The 15,582-nt window shown below is 45.6% G+C and overlaps 1 protein-coding gene across 1 annotated transcript; it reads right to left on the bottom strand.

The window, feature by feature from the left end:
* Positions 1-373: 373 nt before the first annotated feature.
* On the bottom strand, positions 374-6,736 carry LOC134289278 (uncharacterized). The gene has a single exon (XM_062855107.1). It carries the CDS (start codon positions 6,734-6,736, stop codon positions 374-376), a length of 6,363 nt encoding a protein of 2,120 aa, XP_062711091.1.
* Positions 6,737-15,582: the final 8,846 nt, after the last annotated feature.

Consider the following 15,582-nt stretch of genomic DNA (forward strand, 5'->3'; position numbering starts at 1 on the left):
TGACGAGCCAATTATGCTGGAAATTACAAATTCATTGTAGCATACATTTGATTTAATTTCATAATTCCTACTTACAAGGTTTCATTAACCTCAAATTCAATGAGCTCGTCTAGATTCACTCTATAATTGATAAATTTAGAGCAATGCCCTGCCTAATAAACAAGTTTGGATTAATTTCAGGGTATTCGTATTTGCCTAATTACTTACTGTAATTACTGGTTTAATACAAACAAATTTAAACACAATTTTCGCAAAACTATAGCAACTTTTCACGGAGTGCATCTATCCAATTCACATGTGCATTCAGTTCTGCTTATCATTTACCTTGACGTCTACTCTTTGTTCTCGTTGTATTCAGTTGTCAAGTTGTCTGTCATTGGCCGTGAGGATGTTTGAGTGTGGTGTCTATAGAGTCTTCACATATAGATCGGCGCATGCCGCAACAGTTCCCCGACCCGTAAGGCTGGTCAGGTACCTCATGTCCAGCTTTACTACCAGCTATATCCAATCGCGCCAACTTTGTAACCGGTCGATGAACAATGCCGTTGACAGTCTGTATTACAGCATCACGTACACGTCCATCACGCCCTACGATAACCTCGACCACTCTTCCTCTTATCCAGCCGTTACGGATCTTCTCTTCCACAATGATGACTACGTCTCCGACCTCTACTGTCTTCACCTCCTCAAACCATTTCGTACGCCGGGCAATCGTCGGAAGGTACTCCCGTACCCACCGTCGCCAAAACTGGTCAACAATAGCTCGACATAGGTTCCAGTCATTACGACCTGATAGCTGGGGTTCCGCAACTCTTTTTGGAGTCTGTGCTACACCACTCGAGCTTAGCAGAAGGAAGTGATTCGGCGTCAGGGCTTCCTCCTGCGCCGATTCCAAAGGAATGTAGGTAAGCGGTCTCGAATTCACTACACTCTCTGCTTCAACCAGTACTGTCGCCAGCGTTTCTTCGTTCGGTGTCCGAGGAGCGTCCATTGCAGCGAGAGCAGTTTTTACCGAGCGGACAAGGCGCTCCCAGGCCCCACCCATATGGGGCGTACCTGGCGGGTTGAACAGCCACTTCGTGTTCGCGTTTGTGAATGTTTCGGCTAACTGGCGATCGATTGCGTTCATCTCCTTCTTCAGCTCGTTGCTCGCTCCTACGAAGTTCGTGCCTCGGTCGCTTCGTATTTCCGTCGGAGCTCCTCTGCGTCCGATGAAACGTCTTATCGCCATCTTACAGGACTCAGCGGAAAGCGTGTGCACGACCTCGAGATGTACTGCGCGGGTCGTCATGCACGTAAATAGTGCAACCCATCGTTTGGCTGTACTACGGTTCACTCTTACGGCGATTGGTCCGAAGTAATCGACGCCTACGTACGAAAACGGACGCACAAATGCCTGCAACCTAGCTGCAGGGAGTGGTGCCATTCGAGGTACAGCTGGACTGGACGGCTTCTTTACCTTGCACGGTGTGCATTCTTTCGCTACCTTCCGCACGAGGGACCTCAGCTGTGAGATGTGGAAACGCTGTCTTATCTCATTTACGACTGTCTCACCGTTTGCATGTAGGTACCTTCGGTGATACCAGTCAACTAACAGCCGTGTGCCAAAATGCTCCTTGGGCAAGATTACAGGATATCTGGTGTCGAACGCAACGAAAGTTGCCGCAGCGATCCGACTATCTGAACGGATGATGCACGATTCGTCCAGGAACGGTGATAGCTTGCGAATGATACTGGTCCTCTCCAACCGCTGCTGTTCCTGCAACTGCTTACCCTTGTTGTATAACAGTACCGTCAATTCGTCTGGATAACGTTCGCGCTGCATCCAACGATAAATGGTTGTTTCCGCCTTTGCCAACTCTTCTTGTGATAGCGGTCCGGTTTGTCTTGAATCCTTGTTCGCCGTCCGCCGTAAGTTCTGCGCGTATCGATGGACGTATCCTACAGCTCGAACCAGACGTGTCCACCTTGAGAACCGCTCCCACTCCACCAGTTGCAACGCCTTTATCTTGCAATGCACCATACAGGATCTCAGCTCTTTGTTGGTCTGCACTGCTGGGGACTGCACGCTCGATGACCACTGATCCTCCGGGAGGTACAGATCATCTTCACCACGAAACCAGCGACTATTGGATGAAAGGCAGGGGCCTTTCCCCCACTTTGTAGCCTCGTCCGCCACGTTTTTCTTGGTAGAAACCCAGCGCCACTGTTCTGGATTCGACTTCGACAAAATCTCTCCTACCCTGCAGGCGACGAACTGCCTATAGTTGCGATGGTCGGAGTTTATCCAGGCCAGCACCGTCTTCGAGTCGCTCCAGAAGAAAACTTTCTCAATTTTCAAAGAGTGGCCGTTGAGTATTGTTTGGGAGAAGCGAACGCCGACGACTGCTGCCATCAACTCCAGTCGCGGGATAGATTGTGCCTTCAGCGGAGCGACTTTCGATTTGCCTCCTACCAACGCTACTTCAATTCCATCAGGAAATACTGCTCTCAGATACCCCACGCACGCGTATGCTTCCTCGCTCGCGTCTACGTAGATGTGCAGCTGCAGTGACACAATGTCGTTCGCCGAATGGTGCGGGAAGTAACAACGTGAAATACGAATGTCCTCCAAGTTGCGAAACAGCTCAATCCACCGCGTCCACTTCTCACACAGCTTTTCCGGAATCAGTTCGTCCCAGTCGGTCTTGGCTCGCCACAAATCTTGGATTAATATCTTTCCGTGGATGAGGAAGAAAGACAACAATCCTGCCGGGTCAAACGGGCTCATGACTACACGTAGCGCCTGACGTTTGGTAGGGTGTTTCGTGTTCAGCGCTGGGATAGTGGAGAACATGAAAATATCTTCGTCGGGCTTCCAATACATCCCTAGTACGCGTTCCGTGGTAGTGCTTTTGTCCAGCTGGAGACACTTCTCCGTGGCTTGATCGGTCTCCCCGACCCGTGCCAGAACTTCCCTGGAGTTAGAAAGCCAATTCCGAAGATGAAATCCGCCGAGAGAATGGACGTGCTTGACCTCATTCGCCAGTTTCACCGCTTCTTCCACGTTGTCAGCGCTGTCCAAATAATCGTCCACGTAATGTTTCCGAATTATGGCATCTGCGGCAGCAGGAAACTCTTTGGCATGCTCTTCCGCGTTTAAGTTTTTGACGAAGTGGGCCGAACACGGAGAACATGTTGCACCAAAGGTTGCCACGTCCATCAAGTATACTTCGGGATCCTGGGATGGATCCTCGCGCCAGATCAGCCGTTGAGCTTGACGGTCTTCCGGCCTGATCCGTATCTGGTGAAACATCTCTTTCAAGTCTGCGCATAGAGCGATTCGCCTTTCTCGGAAACCGAAGAGAACGTCCAATAATGTCCGGAGAAAATCTGGCCCTTTTAATAGCATCGTGTTGAGCGAAATGCCATCGACCTTCGCCGCCGCATCACAAAAGATGCGAATCTTGGACGGCTTCTTGGGGTTTATAACTACCCCCAAGGGTAGATACCACGTACGTCTTGGATCTGAATCGTCTAGCTCCTTCTGCGTCGCCTTATGGATATAACCTTTCGACTGATACTCGCACAGCTGTCTTCTTACGCTCTCTCCAATAACAGGATCGTTCTGCATCCGCTTCTCCAGACACTGTAGCCGTCGAACCGCCATATGATAGCTGTCCGGGAATTCAAAGCAGTCGTACTTCCATAAAAGTCCCGTTTCGAATCGAAGCCCGATACGCTTCGTGGTTTCCCGCAGGATCCTGTTAGCTCGCTGGATTTCAACCGATTCAGGACGATCGACTTCCATTATTCCCAGGCTATCTACCGAAAAGAACTGCTCCACCCGCTCGTGAAGCGTTTGATCCGTTTCCTGGCATTCACAAAGGTGGAAGGTGTGAACTCTGTCTACGGACTTTTCTTGATTGGAACCGTAAACCGTCCATCCTAAACGTGATTTTGCTGCTATCGGTTCTCCTGGTTGTCCGTCCCGTAGTTTCAGGGTAGAAGTGACGTGCGCATTATCATTTCCGATAAGGATGCGAGGCTGCGCGTTCTCATAATCGCCGACCGGTAGGCCTCTCAAATACGGGAATGTCTTCACCAACTCCGCATATCGTAGCGTCTGCCTGGGTAGGTCCAGCTTGTTCACTGTACGCACGTCCGACAGAGTGTGTTTGGTCGAGCTTGAAAACCCGGCGATCTCCAAGGTAACACGTTGGGAACCCGCCTCTGTCCTCTTCACATTCGACGTCCACTGCAAGCACAACGGTTGGCTCTCTCCAATGACACCTAGTTGTTTCACAACCTCCTCGTCCACCAATGTTTTCTCCGAACCGTCATCCAAGAAGGCATACACAGATACGGAGCGGTTGTTCCCATGCAGCGTCACGGGAATGATCCTAAACAGCGTTGTTTTACCGGTGAAATGGTGATTTGTGGAAACCTTAGAACCACTCGGCTTTGGCTCGGCCGATTCTTGTGAAACCTCGTTTCTATTCGCCACGACGTTGTCTCCTGGTAGCTTGCTGTCACGTTTGCCATGCTTCCCATCTTCTGCTCGCCTGGTGTCCCTTTGTTCCTCATCCGAGTGCAGCAACGGATGATGTCGACGATGACATCCACCAATGTCGCATTGCTTGCGAATCTTGCATGGCCTTCTTCCATGTGCGCCGAGACAGAGCCGACACAAGCTGAGTTGCTGTATCGTCTTCCAACGCTCCTCGACGGCCTTCTTACGAAATTCCAAACAGTCTTTGACGCGATGCTCCGGATCTTTGCAAATCAGGCAAGTTGGATGTGCTGCCCCTCCTACTGCTTCCGCCGCTCTCGCCATCCGTGTTGAGTTGTCGGACGTGTGAGTTCCGCAGAAATTTTTGTCTTTGCTGAACCTTTCCTTTGGTGATCGCTGCTGCTGTGACGAATGCTGCTGCCTTGGGTCGTACTGCAATGTTACATCGGTCGCTGCCCGCACCAATGTCTGCATATACTGAGCAAAGGATCGAATGTTGACTTCTCCGCAACGCTGCTTGTACAGAGACCAGTCGAGCTTCATATGCGCCGGCAGCTTCTCTACCAACTCAAATAGTAGCATCGGGTTGTTTAGATGTGCTTCATGCCTCCCAGCTTCCAAATGATCACTGAGATTCTGCACTGCCATTCCAAATCCGATAAGCGTATCGAGCCTGTCCTGCTTCGGTGGAGGAACTCCTCGAATCTTCTGCAGCAACGCGTGTATCAGCAACTCCGGCCTGCCATACAGTGTTTCCAACGTAGCTAGGACATGTGGGACACCCGCTGGCAGAAGCAGTCGACTCCGCACTGATTCTAGTGCATGCCCTTTGAGGCACTGCTGCAACCTTGCCAAATTTTCAGCGTCTGTGAATCCGCACGCCTGCGTAGAATTGGCGTACGCACTAATGAATAGCGGCCAATCTTCCGGATTACCTGAAAACGTTGGTAGCTCCTTCGCCATCACGTGTCTAGCTGCCAATTGTTGCGGGGAAGGTCCACAATATGCCGGGCCATGATGCTGTGGAGGATGTTCCAATGGAGGCTGGGATGCTGACCCATGTCGTTGCTCCAGCGGTCCTCTCTGCCGCACAGCTTGATCACCTAGTTGTCCTGTTCCGGGCTGGCCAGGGAACGATAGCCTTGGAGGACCTCCAAGTAGGTCTGCCACTGACATTCCACTATCACGATTTGCACTAGTTTGACCGACTTCGTGTAACACAGACGACTGCGCGGCAAAGCGAGAACACGAATTCGCGATTTGTGAAACAACTGCCGGATTGTTCACGGGCACGTTCGCGGAGGTTTGACTGAATGGCACACGTATGTCAACAGAAGGGACGGGGGGAGTCGGTAAACTATGAGACGAGAATTGCTCTAGGTGAGTTTTAAAGCTAGTCCCTGATGGAGCCGGGGGAGGCGGGGGAAGGTCTGTCTTGATCCTACCAGCTGTCGCTACCATGGTGCTTTCTGCACGACCGATAATTCCTCCTAACGTTGGCTCGCTTCCTGATTGCCCTAACGAAATACCTGTCATTGCGTCTTCCAAAACTCCCTGATTACTAGGAGGCCGTTGATTACTGCCGTGCCTAACTGGTGTAGTTCCGGTCGCTGACGTTGCTTCGTTGCTGGTCGGGTCAATCGGCGGAGCCTGCTCCGTCGAGGCTACCATGGTCGAGTTGAATGCTCTCCATTGCCGAACCTTGCTGTTCGAACTCTGCTCGGATGTAACACTCCTGATGTCGTCGTCCTCGCCCTCCTCTTGCGCGATAATCTCCCGCAGACGGAATGATTCGTTCATCACCGTCTCTTCCATTTGCAGCTCTAGTTGTTGAAGTTCCGTCTCCTCTTGCGCCTTCTTCTGCTGCATCAACAACTCTGCTTCCCTGTGTTTCCGCTCTTGTTCTCGCCGCTTAAGTTCTAGGCGCTTCACGGCCAGAGCTTTCTGAGCCTCGAGCTTCTCGAGCTCTAAACGCGCCTTGGCTGCTCTGCTGGAGCAGGAAGAACTCACGCTTTTGGTCTTCTTGTCGGCTAGTTTGACCACCGGTATTTGTGCCGACGGCCGTTGGCACTCTGGACAGGTGAACACCCGGTCGGGCTCGGCGATACTGTCGTTGACGCCCACGCATTTAAAATGCCACCAGGATCCGCAGTGGCAGCAGCTAACCATCCGGTCATCGTCAGGTTCTTTGCAAGCCTTGCAGTGGCCTTTAGCGCTTCGAGTACTTTTCGTACTTCTCGGCATCGTTGTGGACACGTAGATGTCGATCCGGTACGATCTTGAACGATCTTTCAGATTTGTTGGGAGGAAACTTTTGGGTTCTTACGAGCCGAAACACCGTATCATTGGGTGTAGTTCGAAGCTGAAAGCTAAGCCTTTAATTAGTTTTATAACGGTTTACAAATTACAAAAACACTTACATCGGTCACCCTAGTTTTTTAAATTCTTCCCAACAAATGGATTGATGATAATTGACGAGCCAATTATGCTGGAAATTACAAATTCATTGTAGCATACATTTGATTTAATTTCATAATTCCTACTTACAAGGTTTCATTAACCTCAAATTCAATGAGCTCGTCTAGATTCACTCTATAATTGATAAATTTAGAGCAATGCCCTGCCTAATAAACAAGTTTGGATTAATTTCAGGGTATTCGTATTTGCCTAATTACTTACTGTAATTACACAAGTTTACAAAATAAAATGAAAGTCGTGAACTTCTGTCAACGACCAAAATTTTTGAAGCACAATTTAGTGCTGATTTCGAAACCGACCTTCAAAAAATTTTAAGTAGAACAGTTTTTGAGTTTTAGCTCAATATCGAGTTTTGCAACTTTTCAAAATATGTAATTTACCAAAATTCAAATATATTGCGTTTTGTTCAACCAATTTTAAATCTTTTTCCATAAATTAAAAGCTGAATACAATACCATTTGATCGTCTGAATACAGGTTTTGCGTCAGATTAACAAAATTCAAGATATTGGCGAGTTTTAGGGACGATCTTCTTAAATTTTAGCAAAATTCTCAAATTTTTTTGAAGAAACGTATTTTTTTCAATAAGAAAAAACCTACTTAAAAATTCTTTCTCGACGTTTATTTGACATATTATATGTAGGCGAGTTACAGTAAAAATTTCAGCTCAATCGGAGCATTGATTACGGAGAATGAGATGTTTGAAGTGAGCGACTTTGCTTAAAAATAGAACAAAAATCGATTTCAAATCATCAACCTTGTATGGAAAGTCGAAAAAAATTTCGCTCTACTGTAATTTTTTTCTTTTGCGTTTTCGAACTCAGGGCATGATTCTACACCAAAAATGATCATCAGCTTACCGAGTTCAAAAATGCTGTAAACTAGTGTTATTGGTTTAATACAAACAAATTTAAACACAATTTTCGCAAAACTATAGCAACTTTTCACGGAGTGCATCTATCCAATTCACATGTGCATTCAGTTCTGCTTATCATTTACCTTGACGTCTACTCTTTGTTCTCGTTGTATTCAGTTGTCAAGTTGTCTGTCATTGGCCGTGAGGATGTTTGAGTGTGGTGTCTATAGAGTCTTCACATATAGATCGGCGCATGCCGCAACACTCCCTAAAATCGACGATGAGTTGAACGAGGGCCAGTACGAGAACGTGTTTAAAAATTCGAAAGCTCGGACAGTACTACGCTCCCGTCACACTCGAAGGAAGTAGCTGTTGGAATGCAATATGCAACTGGGCACAGTGACTGGGAGCGACCAGTCCTAGGCTTGTTGGATTTTTTTTTTCCGATAACGGCCACCATCTCTCGCTGGAATACATTCCATAAGTATCCAAGGACCCTGATACGATGCAATAAGCGCTAAGCTGGAAGGACCGCGACCGATGGGTTAAGCAACGGAGGCAGCATTCGATGCGTTGAGAACAAGTGGGTTTTCAAGATCCAATCAATTCCTTCGACCAGGAGCGGTACATCGAGGAATTGCTCGATAAGTTTAATATGATGAACTGCGACCCGGTATCGACGGCGCTAGATGCGAGCCAGCGACTGCTGAAGACGATGAATCCATGAAAAGAGGGGGAACGTGAAAAGATGATAGAAGTTTCATTTCGCGAGCTGAAGACTGGAGGTTTTCAGTTCATCGCACAGTGCAGCCCGACATCAGTCTGGGCATCACTGGACAGCAGCCAAGAAGAACCAAGCAGTGTAAGCTGACATACAGAAGAGATGCGGATCCGGCGTTTTCTGGATAACATAACGATGCCGACTGGGCGAATGATCCGGAGTCAAGCTGATCTGTCAGCGGTTTCGTATTTCTGCAGGGTGGTGGAGCAGAACATCGAGTCCCAGATGAGAGGGATGAGTTTGACTGAAACGCCGTTTCAACGGCTATCACCCATATAGTCTGGGAGCTACAGAGGAGGTGGTGCGTGGACTCGGAAAATGACTAGTTCAGATGCGGTACAAGAGGTGGTCCAGTGGTTCGGAGTCGGCTTCGTAGGTCTTACCGGTGCTCTGCGGTCGAGATCGACCTTTACAGCGATTAAGTGGCCGCGGAGAGGAAGTCCCGGTGGCGGTGCTGTTGTGGCATCGGTCTACTGGGTTGGATCCGAGCTCGCGGCTGAAAAGGGCCGGTGCAGGTGGAGACCCTACTGTCAGCAACCTTCTGGTGTAGCTGATAGGCCTTCAGCAAGTCATATCTGGTTTCACGTAGGCATCAGTTCTTGATGTCTGCAAAACAGTTGGGCGCGAGCGTGGAGTTGACCCTGCCCGCCTTCCGAGGACAAAGGGAGTTGTGAGGACCACTCGGGAAACTGGCTAAGCGCCAGCATGCTACCGTGATGTACTCTCCAAAGCGAGTCACCGATGTTCGTTGCCGCAGGCTACGCAGCTTACCTTAAGGGTGCGATGTGCACTAGCCCCTCTCTGAAGCAATGCCTCCTTGGTGGTTCCGGAGAGACGAAGAGTTTGGCGACCATAGGAATGTGTTTAGTGGGTCAAGGAGATGGTAGATAAGCTTTTACTTTTGTTGTAGAAGACGGCCTTAACCCCACACTACCCGGACCTTACTATCCGGGTGTCTGATGAGCAGATTTTCCCCCCATGGTTTAGAAACAAAAAGTACGTCAGCGATATTTCCCGATTGTCAAATGGAAGGACTTTGCTGCCAATATACAGTACTCCCCAAGACACTTTGAACCAGGCTATACGCAGTGTTGATAAACTCACACTCAAAGCTCTCTCATGAACCTGCGTGAGCAAACTCGCGCGCGATTCTGAATCATATTCTCACGCGCGAGATTTTTATGCAAAATTTCGCTCTCACGAGTCAAGCGCCGAAATCTCATTTGTTTGTAAAACGAATCCAAATCAATTTAAACGACAATCTTCGTTGTTGTATGCAAGGTCTGATCTTGTTCTGTCATACAATCCTAAAAACTTCGTTGTACATAATAAGACTCCCAAGAAATTAAGGAATGAGTAAAATCACGAGTCAACTCAAGCATGATTTTTTCGGCGGTGAGTTTGGCGAGTCAAGAATCGCGCGTGAATCAACTCAACCGTGAGATTTGAGGATATGAGGTTTTACCAACACTGGCTATACGATGTATGCACAAGTTCACCATGCCGATTCGTAGAGCTGGAGACCCTGGTCATATTGATTTTTATGCCAACGGGTCACCGGGTGATTTCCTCGCGTTTGGCAAACTCTGACATGGCCCCTATAGCTGCAGCTGTTAAGACGTGGGTATTCAGCATGACCATGCTTAGAGTGACGGGTTCGATTGCCGGTCGGCCCAAAAGTTTTCGTAATGGAAATTTCCTTAACTTCATTGGGCATACAGTATCTTCGTGACTGCCATATGAAATATGCAAATATGGTCATTGGCAGCTGAAGCTCTCTATTAATTACTGTTGAAGTGCTCGTAAAATAAACTGAGAAGCAGGCTTTGTCCCAGTTGGGACGTTACGCCAAAAAAAGATGCTCTCAAAGCTACTACACGGTGTGTCTGGTGGAAAACATTATTTTAAAAAAATCGGTATCGCTAAAATACCCAGCAAACGAAAGCTAAGGGTCCCACCTTTCATTTGAGACATAAATGAGAAAGTTCTATCGGCGGTCCTAGAACATTTTTTTTTTGAAATAATGTGATTTTTTTGTATTTTCTCGAAGTACTAAGTAATAACGAAAACCATTTTTCCAACATGGCTTCCCGACGGAAGATTTTTTATATGATGTTAATTATACTTCCCACAAAAGCATAATAGTCCCATTTTAATAAGAAGCCAGTAAACAGTAGTCAGTTTTGTGGTTATGGGCAGTAATGCTTAAAAAATTGTAATAGTTTCAAGCAGGTGGAGATGATGAGTTCAAATTTCAATTTACATGTGTACCGCGTCATGCTCTAATACTCGTAATTATTATTGAATCACCGTGTTCATCCTTATAGCATGCATTTGACAAAAATTGCAATTATTTAAAGAATTTTACTATTTTCTCTATTGAGCAATGCACGATATAGCACAGACAAGCAAGGATGTTTTCGATCACCTGGCAATCATTCGACTCATTTGTCAATAACTCAGTTCAGAAACCTTAAATTGAAATGTTGGGTTTGGTAAAGTTGTAGATTAGAGCTTTTCCTACACTTATCACCAAGGACGCCATATTCAAGCTCTGATATTTTCGTCGTAAAAGTGTTAGTACCACCTACTCATACAAAACAATCGGATTTTTCGATCGTTTAGTATGAGTAGGTATACTAGCGCTCTAGCGCTGTATATATAAGAGGTAGAATATGACGTCCTTGGTGATAATTGTAGAAAAAGCTCTAATCTATAACTTTGCCGAACACCACATTTCAATATCAGGTTTCTGAACTGAGTTATGGACAAATGAGTCAAACGATTGGCAGGTGATCGAAAACATCCCTGCAGACAAACAGACGTAACACTCTTAGATAGGGCTTGGCACATGCATTTAACGATGAATTCAAATTTCGTTTGATTTCCGCGATTCTTTCACCAGAGGTGCTAATGTTCAATTGCTGTGATGTTTGCAAGTGTACATGTTGCTGAATGGTACAAACGAAACTTACAGGAGACATGTATAAAAGTGTGTGTGTTATGCAAACGTCAAATCGCAACCCGTCATGGCCGACAGTGTCTCGCGCAGTTCTACCAGGTGAATTTTCTCTAAGAGTTACGACTTGTCTGTGATATAAGGGAGTGGCTGTGTGTCCCAAATACCATGAATTGGCTAAAAATGCAAACTGAACATGTTACAAATAATTACAAGACGACATACACTTTCCAGAATCCTAAGCTGACCGCAACTCGATATTTTCTGGAATCAAATCTTAAAACGTGTGTTTTTCTTATGGGGCAGGTGGGTCACGACACATAATTTGAGAAAGGCGGTCCTACAATAATGGAGCAAAACTAAAATAAAAATTGCGTTGATTTTTTTTTGTGAAGTCGGTACTTTTTCATAATTTCTAATTGTAGTCCGAAATTTTTGTTTTCTAGGCCATCATTTACATAATCGTCATCATTGAAAAATCTTAAACGGTTTTCTCGTCCAATACTGATATTTTCGTATTAGAAATGTATTTTTTCGAATTAGGTTCGATTGTAGAATGAACTGTTTTCGGGTGGCTTTTCAGTCTAGCGTAAAATCAAGACAAGTGCTACTTGTCGGAATTAAACAAGGAGCACTTGTCTTGATTTTTCGCTAGACTGAAAAGCCACCCGAACACAATTAGAAATGTATATACTGTACTGTTGCAGGAGAATGGAGTACAGTGATTACATTTTCTATACAAACACGAAATCTCCCTTTTGCATCTTTAGCAGAACTGCAAAGATCACTATCTTTTTGCATCATCGGTAGTAGTGCTAGGTCTGCCGCGTTTGCTCTTAAATAAGGGAGAAACTGTAGTTCTTGCAGCACTACATATTTCACAATTACAGCAAATATCGATACTCCGCGTAGAAGATTCAAATTATATTTATACTTAAAGAGAGTAATTCTAAAGGGTATGATCTCATCATTGAAAGAATAAACTTTAAATGAGTAATTGCGATATATAATCGTAGGATAATACCAACTTCTATATCTGGTATATTTCAGAAAATGTTGTTCAATAATATCAATGACCTGCAAATACAAATAAAAACAAATTGGGACTTTTCCTTGGACTTTTCTATTTTATTCTGTATTTTATTTGTATGCTTAGCCATATCAAACAAATATCTAAATCTGTGAATATCAACTACCTTCGATGATATTGATGGTTGCAGAAAAGCTTCTTCGAACACAGCACGAATACCTTGGTACGGTTTTCATCATGACTTTATGACTTCATGTCGTAGTTGTTTCTCTAAAAGTTTGGAGCAAAGCTATGTTGAAATTTAATTTCTTTTATTTTTTTATGATTCGATACCTAATGCTATACCACACAGCAATCCTTCAAATTAGCGAAAAATGTTAATTGCTTTCACAAGTACCAGAAAGGGGCACAAAGTGAACGCATACCGGCCTATAATGGAACGTGGTCATTTTATCCGAGCTACTTTGTTTATCGTTATATTTTTATTGACATCCAAGTCATGGCCTACTACAACTGTAAAACTTTTCGAACATTTGGCACTGTCGATAAAAACGAGGAGAATGGCAGTCGAAATAACTTCTTCTACATGTCAATAAGGAGAAGATGGTTAACACACATACCTAAACACTGGTAAAATTCTATTACAACTCCCATAAATATTTTTTTACACTTGTCTGGGCAACATTTTGTATGGAAATTTTTGAATATGTTTTTACCCGTTTACTCTATTAATATGATACGTTACTAATGAGCGACCTCATACGAGCCCATTAATTTACACTCAAGGTCATTCCACGCGTTATGTTTTGTGCGAGAATCAAACTTTTGCTTCCAAAAATTGATATGTTGTCATATACATACCAACCAGCATATCAAACGATCAGATTTGGATAGAAGATTCAGTTTATGCTTTCTAATTGGGAAATGAACATTTGTACTTCGAAAGAAAACAAGAAATACAGCGTAACGGGCACCATCGCAAAAAATGATGAATTTTGACCGAACGCCAAGAAATTTGCTACTTTCTAGAAGCAGTTTTCAAAGTTTCAGGTACTATTAGAAGAATATAGGTAATTATCTTCATTTTGGTGCAAAAAAGAACCAAAATGGACAGCAGGAGTTCGGAAATATCGTTCAATGAAGTTCAAAAATCGCGGTGTAGAAGTGTGTGGAATGTGTCGTAATATAAATATTTTTTTGAAAAAAAAAAAAATGTTCTAGGACCGCCGATAGAACTTTCTTGTTTTACCCTCAAATGAAAGGGGGGACCTTCAGCTTTCGTTTGGTGGGTGTTTTAGCGATACCGATTTTTTTTAAATAATTTTGTTCTACCAGACACACCGTGACTACACTGTAGTGAAGTTTTGTTTCATCCAACTCTTGACAAGCGAAGACAATTGAATGTCCTCAGCTCGGCAACGATTTCAAACCGGGATCAGCTGAGGTCCCTTTGTGAGATTGCTGTACAAACCAACAAGACCCATTTATAGGGGACCTGCAGTCCCGTTTTCGCTTTTCATCATTATTGTTGGCTATTAGAAAAGCGCTTGCGACACGTAGGTACAGGACAATGCGAAGTTCACGACGTGGTGGTACTCAACCACCACCACCTCGTGAATGAAAATATGAAAAATGAAATTTTTAATTTGATTTCTCGACTGCTCCAATCCGACGGGCGAAGGCTTTGTTGTGTACCTAGTATTGCTTTGCTGTCGTCGTCATCGTTCACAACGCGGGAATTGCAACCTTTTCATGCTTTTAACCTCGGTGTCATCTCGTCGTAGGTCGGAGACGGCGGGGAAGGAGATCCCGCAGTGCGGAAGTGCGGCAGGACACCAGTCATTGTCGTCTTGGTCGCCTTTTACCAACATCGTCGTCGTCGTCGTCGTCGTCGCGAATTCTTTGTCGTCGCATTATGATGATTTCTTCTCCGTGTGCTTTGTGCGGGACCATCCGACCGGACGGACGACGGCCATCCCCGGAACGCTGCTCTGTGCTGCTGCCGGGAGATTCGTGTTTCCTGCTTTGCCGGCCGGGTCGCACCGTGCCGTGCGGCGTCTTCTTCGCCCGCCCGGATAAAGTACACATGAATGAACGAAATGGGAAATTAAAGAAGTTTGGTTTTGAATAAAAAATGACGACACCGTGCGGTACCGACGAGACCCCCGGAGGGGCATTTGAATTTATTATTTTCGGGAAGGTAGCTGGATATAAGTGTACCAACACGGCGCGGCGGCGCACGGTTTAATTGGAAAAGTTGAATGTTTGCTCACTGCGATGAATTGAGGGGCACATTTGGTTTTTATCTGTTTGAATGGAGCTTTCGACACGATTGCTGATGTTGGAACTGTGTATTATTTATTAAAATCAGAAGTACTCAACGCTCAAGGCAGCCGCGTAGTCGCCGGCTAAGAACAGGTGTCAAGCGACCCGTACCGAAGAATTAGTGATCGAAGAGATGAAGCACGATCGTTAACGGAGCCTGTGGGGTACCTGGGCACCCCCACAGTATTTTGTCCATTACCCGTGCAACTCGTGGGATCAAGCATGAAAAACAATTTAAACAAATACCCAAATCAAACAGGAGGAAGTGGTAGTGGCGAGGCTAACCTTTTCGCAAGAAGTGGGTTGGCGAGGTCTCCGTTAAGGAGAAGCGAAAAGGTAGGAGCGGGGAGCTGCGCACGCAGCTCCTGCGTGGGAGTTCCGATCCATTCCCCGGCAAGCCAGCCGGTGGAGATACTGGACGGCAGGCTTGTCCGCACTCAGCGCATCAAAATTCTGCTCTTTTCATTTACATGCCCTAAACCATCGAATTTATTCAATCTTTCTATCTTACCTGATAGAAGGATGTTGAAATATCCTAAATGTCATTTAGAACTGACAAAAAATCGCACCGCAGTGCCACACTGTGCGCGCAAAGAGAATTTCACCCGGGTGAATTCACCCCAGTGAATTTCTCTTTGCACCCTCAGTGCGTCACTTGGGTG

This window comes from Aedes albopictus, chromosome 1 (assembly GCF_035046485.1).
Source record: "Aedes albopictus strain Foshan chromosome 1, AalbF5, whole genome shotgun sequence".
Taxonomy (NCBI): Eukaryota; Metazoa; Arthropoda; class Insecta; order Diptera; family Culicidae; genus Aedes; species Aedes albopictus.

Coding starts and splice junctions, on each gene's coding strand:
- LOC134289278 (XM_062855107.1), bottom strand. CDS start 6,736: ATGCCGAGAAGTACGAAAAGTACTCGAAGCGCTAAAGGCCACTGCAAG.